The sequence below is a fragment of the Pseudopodoces humilis genome, chromosome 21 (assembly GCF_049639895.1).
Source record: "Pseudopodoces humilis isolate 2021_Gansu_Grassland_sample_001 chromosome 21, ASM4963989v1, whole genome shotgun sequence".
In the NCBI taxonomy this organism is placed as follows: Eukaryota; Metazoa; Chordata; class Aves; order Passeriformes; family Paridae; genus Pseudopodoces; species Pseudopodoces humilis.
Window position 1 is genome coordinate 5,955,190 of NC_142220.1, and position 9,233 is coordinate 5,964,422.

Below are 9,233 nucleotides of genomic sequence, written 5' to 3' on the forward strand. Positions count from 1 at the left end.
ACCACCAGCCCAGACCTGGGATTTGTGTTATTAGCACTGATGTGGAGGAGGCTGGTTTAAGAGCAGCCCATCAAATGCACTTGGAAACTTCTTTCACCCACAGAAGGAACATTTTATTCCTACAGACCCTGGGGTCAAGCAGGAGCAGAGACATTTTATTCCCTTCCACAGAATCCAGGCAATCTGGCCCTGGGAGCTGCACACCCACCCCCAGCAGGGCTCCCACCACCTTCTCCCCTCCTTCTCCCCCAGCAGGGCTCTTCCCAAATCTAATCTCAACCCAGAGCTAAAAATGAACATTATTCATGATTAACATCTTTATTTGCATAGTGTGGCTGGCAGCTTAACACCAAATAAATGTTTTGGCAGCAGGAGTCACAGGCATGGGGGTGAGCCCTGCCCTCCAGAAGGCGGCTTCAGCCTCACCATGGTTAATGAGCACTTTCTAATTGAATTAACAAATCATTAACAAGCCCTCTTTGCCATCTGGGCAGGGGAGGGCTCTGCCTTGGGCTGCTCTGGCCACCAGCATCTCAGGGGGGAGCACAGAGGCAGTCAGTAACACAGGAGGAGGGACTGTGAAACCTGACCTGATTAAGGTATGAATCACGGGAAATCCTGGAGGCACAAAACCCCCAGGGGGAGGCTAGGCTGCCAAGGTGGGTGAATCTCTGTGAGTCCCCTTGGCAGCTCCACTGCTGCTGGCTGTGGGTTTGCCTTCAGCCCCCAGGGTCAGGGAGCATCTTGAAGCTGGTTTGGTGGATGCACGAGGGGAAACCTCTTGGAAGAGAACCAAACTAGAGATAAATGTAAGGATGCTTTGCACCAGAAACCCTGTAAGTGTGGGGCTAGCACCTGGATTACAGTAAATAAATCCCCTTTTCTTTATAAGGTCATCTGTGCCAAGCTCCCAGCTCTCAGCCATCACCTGTTTAGCGTTTCGTTCCCATTTTCAGCCCTCTCCTGTCCTCATCCTTGGATTTTGCATCCTGGCAGAGTGAGAGAGAAAACTGAGATGACAAGGGTGACAAAAAAATCCCAACACCAAACAGCTGCCAGTCCCTTGAGCCTAGGAAACACGCTAAAAACCCCAACCAAAACAACATTTCAGGCACAGGAGCCAAACCAATAGACAATTTCCATCTACTTGTGACTAAACCGATGAACTTCTGAGGGCTGAGTCATGGGCACGTCCCAGTCCCACACACGTGTGCACGGCCACAGCTCCCTGCCAGGACCTGCCTGTCCATGCCACATCTCAGGCACGGGATGCTGCTCCTGGCACCCCAACAGCCCCTTTCCCGTAAGGCACTAACCAGCACCACGGCAGCCAGCACACAGAGCGAGCCTCAAAGCTTCTCTCTGCAAACATTCAGCCTGAAAAATGTGGGTTTTTTCCATCTGCTCGAAGCGTCTTTGCTGGGGCTTTGGTAGGAAGCAGATGTGAGAGCATCCCAAAGCAAAACCAGTCGTTACTCACTCTGTTATACAAAACCATAAGAATTTCCTCCCTTTTTGTTTTCTTTTGGGTTTTTTTTTGGGTTTTATTTCTTAGCACCAGACCAGATTCGGGTGAGAGGCCAAGGCTGGAGAAAGCCAAGGCCAAATGAACCCAGGTTGGGGAAACCTCTGCATGTGTCACCATCCAAAGGGAATATTTCACATCTAGGTTGCTCAGCAGACAGCCAAGGCACCAGGGAAGGGAAAGCCATGATCTGGCCTCATAACAAACCCAGAAACACTTAGGCCTCCTAATTAACTAGGAAATTCAACCCTCTCTAAACCACCGTGAAGCTTCAAAGCCCTCCCAACCTGACTCTGGATGCTCCTTCCCCAGTTCCCCAAGGAAATCCCTGTTCCCTCAGACTTGACTCCCAGCCAGCAAAGCTGCCGGGGGCAAAGGCTCCCCATGGGTCCTCTGCCAAGGGAAAATGATTTCATGATCCAAGTGAAAAAGCCATCAGGGAGGTTCATTTTGGCCAAAGATTTTGCTCCCTTACAGCAAAACAGTATTTCAAAAAAGGAAAGTTGAGAGAAACCTGGGCAGGGAACTTGGAATAATCTGAAACTTGGTCCTTTCAGAATGGGGGAAAAAAACAAAATCAAAAAGAGTTTGAAATAAAAATGAGAAAGCAGCATTTTTCAGCACAATGACAAAACTTCTGCAGGGGGAGAAGAAAGCAGAAAATTTTCTGTGCATCATAAAATCCTGGGCATTTCCAGACTGGCTCCAGCAGCCCTCACTACTGAACAGGGCAGAGAACACAAAAGCTGATCAAATTGAGAGCAGGGAGTGTGATGGGAGACATCATCCCATGGGTGAGCAGCAGCTGGGGTGGTCCAAGCCCATCCCACACACCTGCCTGTCTTCCCCCTGTCCTGGGCACGAGGGGCTGGGGCAGAGCTGGGATCTCCTGATGGCCCCAGGTGAAAAGTAACCCCCTATGGACCATCCACTGAAGAGGTGGACTCAGTGATGCCCATGTGTCTCTTCCAGCTCAGAATATTCTGTGAACTGATACCAAACAAGTCTCCAGAGATGCTCCCACACCCCAGATGGGAGCAAAGTGTTCTGGATTTCCTACAAGGAGCCGAAGCAGAGCAGAGCTGTCCCCAGGCAGGATGGGATCACCCTGGGATGAGAGAACCACAAAGTGCATGAGGCTGAGCCAGGAGGAGAGGGAGGAAGGGAGGGAGGAAGGGAGGGAGGGAGGGAGGGGGGGAGGGAGGGAGGGAAGAGGAGGAAGGAAGGAAGGGGCGGAAGGAAGGAAGGAAGGAGGGAAGGAAGGAAGGAAGGAAGGAAGGAAGGAAGGAAGGAAGGAAGGAAGGAAGGAAGGAAGGAAGGAAGGAAGGAAGGAAGGACGGAAGGAAGGAAGGACGGAAGGAAGGAAGGAAGGAAGGAAGGAAGGAAGGAAGGACGGAAGGAAGGAAGGAAGGAAGGAAGGAAGGAAGGAAGGAAGGAAGGACGGAAGGAAGGAAGGACGGAAGGAAGGACGGACGGAAGGAAGGATGGAAGGAAGGAAGGAAGGAAGGAAGGAAGGAAGGAAGGAAGGAAGGAAGGAAGGAAGGAAGGAAGGAAGGAAGGAAGGAAGGAAGGAAGGAAGGAAGGAAGGAAGGAAGGAAGGAAGGAAGGAAGGAAGGAAGGAAGGGGCGAAGGAAGGAAGGAAGGGAGGGAGGGAGGGAGGGAAAATAAAAGAAAGAAGAGAAAAGAAAGAAAACTTCTGGAAGTCATTACGATTCCTCTGCTCCAGTCTCCTTTTTGGCAGACAGCTTCCCTCTCTCCCCTTCCCTCCCCCTCCACCCCACCCCAGCCCGCTTCAAAATGCCAGCCTATGATTTTTAAATGAGAAAAAGCTGCGCTGTACTCCAGCACTTGGATAAACTCCTACACAAACTTCCAGATGTGACACAACAGCCTGGAAGGGGGAACTCGCAGAAGAATCTCCTTCAAAAACACATAGGCAGGGAGCAAAGAAAGCGCCTGGCTGCCGGCAGAGCCGGGCCATGGATGTGTCCAGAGATTGCTGCTGAGATAAGGGGTCACCTAGATTAGGATCAAGCTGCTCCTGGCTCTTCCAGGGAGGCAGGGATGAGAGGAATGCTGGCCACTGAGCCCAGCTCTGGAAAGTGAACACCGCCTGCTGCTCCTGCTGAGCTCCCGAAGGGTTTGTGAACAGCAGGGAAGAGGATTTGTAGTTATTCATCTCCTGGGAGGAGGGGAATAACCACAGCACAGCACCCCTGTGCTGCCCTTGCTAAAAGGTGATGGGTCGAGATGGTCATGCAGGAGCTGGCAGGGAAGCTCCAGCTCCTGCCCTGGGAGCAGCAGGATGCTCCACCCCAGCCAGGAGGGCCAAGAGGCTGTGGGAGACCCCTCAGCCAGGCACCAGCCAGATAAATCAGGTTTCTTTTCTCCCCAGGAGCCAGGGAAGGGGAACAGAGACAGCAGAAGCTTAGCCACAGCGGGAGAAATTCCATCTGTCCAGGTAGGGGCGGGAGGCACCAGCTGGTGAACTGGGTCACGGGAGAGAAACAAGCTCAGGTCCCCTGGGATGGATCAGACACAGGTGAAGCAAATGGATTCTGGCTCCTTTGTGGGCTTTTTTTTAATGAAAACAAGATCAATTTCAGGTCTGAAATGTCAAATCAAAGCGTTTTGCTTTGTTAAACTCAGAAGTGAGGCTGGAACAAATGTATAGAAGTGTAAGGACACCACGTGCACTTGCCCCAAAAACACACCCTTTTGATAACAAAAAAACATATTTTTAACCCTGCATCACACTGAACTCTTCAAAGAGCAGCACAAGCAGTGCTTGGCTCTCCCCATGAGCTGCCATGGCTGAGGAGGGGGTGAGGACACCCCAGTCTCCCACAAGGTGACAGGAGTTCCACTTGCATTCCCATGGGAAGGGCTACCGGGGGGCACTGCTGGGGCTGGGGAGCCCAAACCACAGCCCAGCTCGGCAGCCTCAGGTCCCATCCCCAGCAGGCAGGGGGATCCCAGCTCTGGTGCAGTCAGACACACAGACATGCCCCTCCTGAAGAGCTGGAGGAGCCAGACGAGCACAGAGCTCAGGGTGAGCTCAGCAGGGGCTGACAGTGCCCTCAGAGGGACCGGCGCTGCCTTCCATGAAGAACCATATTCCAGCACAGCAGCTCCAGCCATCCTGTGAGCCAGCCTGGTGCAGATCTCGCCATGAAGCCCTGGGGGTTCCAGACCCATTCCTGGAGATATCTGGGCACCTGCAACTTCCAACAGGAGTTGGGGTCAATCAGCACCTCTCCAGGACCCAGCTTTGGTCACCCACCTCTCCCTGCTGGGGAGTGAGCAGAGCCATGCGAGGCAGCTGCTGGAAGAATCCTCTCTGGTTTACTGCAGACAGAAGGCAGGGCTGATTTCTGTGACCAGATCAAGATATGTTTCTTTGCCAAAGCCATTCCCAAACCCCCAGGCGGGATGGGAGCACCTCTCCCAGCATCACCCAAGCCTCCCCTTCCCAGAGAGGGAATTTGCAGAGCTGCCCTTCACCCTCCAAACCAGGAGGAAAAAATCAGTATTTCAGCCAATTTGGATATGTCTCCCCAGGAATGGCTGCACCTTCCAGCAGGTTTTTGTGGCGCCCCGTTGACACAGGCTGCTCTCCAGGCAGCAGCGCTCTGCAGGCAGGCAGGCGTGAGGGATGAGGCAGTTCCAGTACTACAATAGATATCACAGATCCTTTCAGTTACACTGTTATTTCTCTGTTCAGATCTCTTAATGCCAAGTGGTAGCATCCTCCCCACTTTCTCCATCCCTGCTCTTCAATCACTCCACAACTCTCAAGAAATAGCCTCGTTTCTTGTCTCTGATCAGAGAAGCAGCCTGGCAAAGACCCTGATACAGCCTTTCATCTTCCCATCCTTCATGGTGCTTTCATTTTACAAGTGAAAGTCAAGTAACCAGCTTGCCTCCTCTTTTCTCCCCCTCAGAGACTCCTGTTCCTCCTCTCACAGCCTTGCCAGCACACCAGGACACCCTGCATGTGCCACAGCCCTCCCCATCTCTGAGCCTGTGGGTCCAGCACTGTGACAACTAAACTTGTCTCCTTCTCCTTCTTCCCTCCTGACCCAGGCAGCTCTCACCCAGGAAAGAACCTTCCACCCTAGAGAATATGCAGGCTGTCATCCAGGCCTGTCCTCTCAGGTCCTCATGGCTCCCAGAGAGGTTTTCACTCAAAGACCACAATGGAGTGGCCAGGAAATACAGGTTGGCCATCTGGCCCGTGTTTAGAGTTAAAAATCCCAAGGTTTCAGGCTCTGGAAAATTGCTGGATCAGGACAAACTTCATTGCCTTTTCTAGCCCTAAAGGGGAGGAGGAGCAGGAGAGCAACACAGTACCCCACATCCCTGCTCCACAAAGCAAGAGAAAAAGCTCCCTGGTCCAGGCAGAGAATGCTCTAGACAGAAACATGGCAGAAGACCTCAAAAAAAACCTCCTCAAAAGGACTTTGCATCCCTGCTGGATACTCAGAAGCTCAGCCATCACCCTCCCCTAACCCAGCCACACAAACTGCCTAGACAGGGATATAGAGCAGAATCCCAGGAGTTCCAGCTGCACTTCGGGGGTACAAACCATCCCTCCTGGGCAAGAGTGGGTCCTGCCCCTCCTCCTGATGCCACATCAACAGTAAATTTTATCAGTCAGATAAGAGCACCACAAATCTGCCTGGAAAAGCCCAAAGCTCTGCATCCCCACAAGAACAGCTCAAACCAGAGTCGTCACATCCAGTTTCTGCAGGAGCCAATGCAGAAAGGTAAAAATCCACCTGAGACAGTGGCAGAAGGCAGTGAAAGCTTCAGACTCCCCAGAGCTGGGGCAGGATTCACCAGCCACATTAGCCAAAGCACTGTCACTCCTCTGCAGGGCAGCTGCTGGCAACAAAGACTTTCCAGCAACGTGATTACATGGTTTTAACACTGGGGCACGATTCCTAGATTACAGCCTGAGAAGGACTGCCACACTAAAGAGAAAAAAAAATAAAAGTAATAAATATAAACAAAAGCAGGCTCAGCTCCAGCACTGAGTGGTAGAGAGGCAAAGGGGTGAGCAAGACAGTGCCCTGCTGAACAGCCCAGCAAGTGATGGGACACAGTGCAGGTACCAAGGTAGCTACTGTGTTCCTTTCATCTAAAGGCTGGACTGCTTTTTTTTTTTTTTGTATTGTTTTTAAATAAACTCCCCCAGTTTTGGGTCAGTGACCCTGAAAACAAACAGCTGCATGCAACCACATGACTCAAAGATCCACAGCATCACCCTCGTGGCCCCGGGACTCCCAGCAAGATTCTTTCACTGTCCGTAACAAGTGAAAAATTGGTAACAAAAATCCCAGCTAGTGGGACTGCACTTAATGTTCATCCCTGGATTGCAGTGATATTTGCAGGTGTCCACAACACCACTAATTTTCTGAGGGCAAAAGTTAATCAGCTTGTTTCTGCAGCCACAGAGGAGAAAACACATTTCAAGCCACTACTGGGGTGGGGGATTTTACAGAAAACACAAAAACGTGCAGGTGTTAACATCAGATTCAAAACATCATTTCAAAGATTAAAAATAAAAAAAAAAAATTAACAGAGAGACTTGGAAACATATTTAAATCAGCAATCATAAATATTATTAGTCATAGTAGGCAACAAGAACACACTGACTTGCAGCCTGTTGTTAATATTTCTTTCCAAAACAGAAGGCTTCACAAAGTTGCAAGATTTCCTAAGATGTTTAAATAAAGGCAGCTTTGAACTGCTTAGATGGTCTGAAAGAGTTCTGAGAGTATTCATGACTGAAAGAAGAGAAATCTCTGGAAGAGAAATCTTGGATTTTTCCCTCCTGGGGGACATTTTAGGAGAGAAGGCACCCTATTTATCAGAGAAATCATTGCTGAAGCTCAAGTAAAACGATATTCACAACTCCAGCAGACCCTCACCACTCTTCCCAAGCACACCAACCTCAGCTGAGATGTAATCCCTTACAGTTCCCGCACACCAGGAGAGGAGAATGATTAGCACAGGGTATTCTGGTCCCATGTAACATGTCCTCCCTGCTGCTGCACAGCCTCTCACCCTCCAGACGTGGGGCTGCTACCCAGACCTACTTGCCTGCCGCTTGTGCCAGCACAGCACAACAGCACAGACGCGGGAACTTCCCGGGAAGCGGCTGCCTCTGCTGGACCAGCCCCTGCTGGAAGCCACATCGCTTCACTTTATTTCATCTCGGGGTTATATTTCTGCAAATAATAAATGAAACTGGAATTTGGGGATGGTAAAATACTCTGAATGCTACAAGCCATGTGCTGGTTGCAACTCAGCTCCAAAGGAAAGCTTTAAAGACATCAAGACTGTAGAAAGAAAAGAATTTTCTACTGTCTCCTCTATTTCTTTTTTTCTTTCTTTTTTTTCCTCTCCCCTTCTTTTGAAAGCTTAAACTTGACTAAAGCAGCTCGGCCTGTGCCAGAGCAAACAGGGAGCTCGGAAGGAGATCAGAAGCCTCTGGGGGGTTGTGGCTCACCCCAGGATCTGGCAAACTGCTGCCCTTGGCCAATGCACACCGGGAGCGTGCCCCCCGCCCTGCCCCGACCCCTCCAAACCAGGAGCATCCCCCGGGGGACTGCAGAGAACGGGACCTTCAACGGGCCTCGAGCACCCGCAATTATTTAGGGACCCTGGAGCTGGGCAGCAACCCAACCCCCCAAAACCTCCGCCTCCCTCTAGACTGCACCCGTCTCCCAAACCCTCAGGCAAGGGACCAGGGAGCCTAAAATGGGCAAGAAACGGGGTCAGGGAGGAAGAACCGATCTACAAGGCAAGAGAGCGGGGTTAGGGTCCCTCAGTGTGTTAGGGGAGCAGGACCAGAGTCGGTCGATCCCCGGAGAGGGCGGTCCCCAGCAGCTCCCGCTCCGAGTCCCCGTAGAACGGAGCGCTGAAGCCCGCGGGAGCCGCGGCACTGCGGCCCGGCAAGGGGAGCACGGCTCGGACCGCCGAGCCCCTGCAACAGAGCGGAAAACTTCCCGGCCGAGCACCGGCGAGGGGGCGAGCTTCGCCGGGTGCCCCCCGCTACCCCAGGGACGGCGGGTGACAGGTCCTCCCAAAGCCCGGCTCCTTCCCCATCACCCGGCGGGCTCTAGACGGGAGGTGTCCCCCGCCCTGCCGCCGCTCCGGGTGCGTGCAGGCCCCGTGGGGCTTACCTCGGGGCCGAACACCTGCAAAGGATACGGGTTACAGACCAGCCGGAGGCACCAGCTCCGCGGCCGGCTTTCCTGGCTCAGGTAGAAAAAGACGACGGGGGCCAGTGCTGGGTAGGGCAGCGCCTCCGCCTCCGAGTCGCCGCTGCCCGCCTCCCTGTCCCCCGGCCCCAGGTGGCCCCCGGCCCCGGACAGGTCATTAAGGCGGATGAAAGTCTTGGCTCTGCCCGGCTCCTCCTCGGCCGCTCGAGGTCCATCTTCGTCCATCCTCCGGCCGGCGGCCCCGGGGGAACCGGGGCGACGCGGAGCGAGCCGCTGGGACGCCTAGAGCGGCGCGGCCATGGCGGGGCCGGGGGGCTGGAGGCTGCGGCGGGGCGGCTTCAGCTCCGGGGCGGCTTCAGCGCCGGGGTGGCATGGCCAGGCAAGCCACTGCCTCGCCCCGCGCCGGGGCCGGGGCCGGGCCGCCCCCCTGGTCCTGCCCTGCCGTCTGCGGGCTCCGTAGCTCCTCCTCGCCGTGC

General features: G+C 53.4%; 1 protein-coding gene across 8 annotated transcripts in view; it reads right to left on the reverse strand.

The window, feature by feature from the left end:
• Positions 1-8,982, reverse strand: part of CACNA1G (calcium voltage-gated channel subunit alpha1 G) — a 144,715-nt gene extending 135,733 nt beyond the window's left edge. For all 8 annotated transcript variants that reach the window (XM_088065504.1, XM_088065503.1, XM_088065502.1 and 5 more), the window contains exon 1: positions 8,747-8,982. In XM_088065504.1, coding sequence (XP_087921630.1) covers positions 8,747-8,982 — 236 coding nt within the window. The remainder of the gene's footprint in view (positions 1-8,746) is intronic.
• Positions 8,983-9,233: the final 251 nt, after the last annotated feature.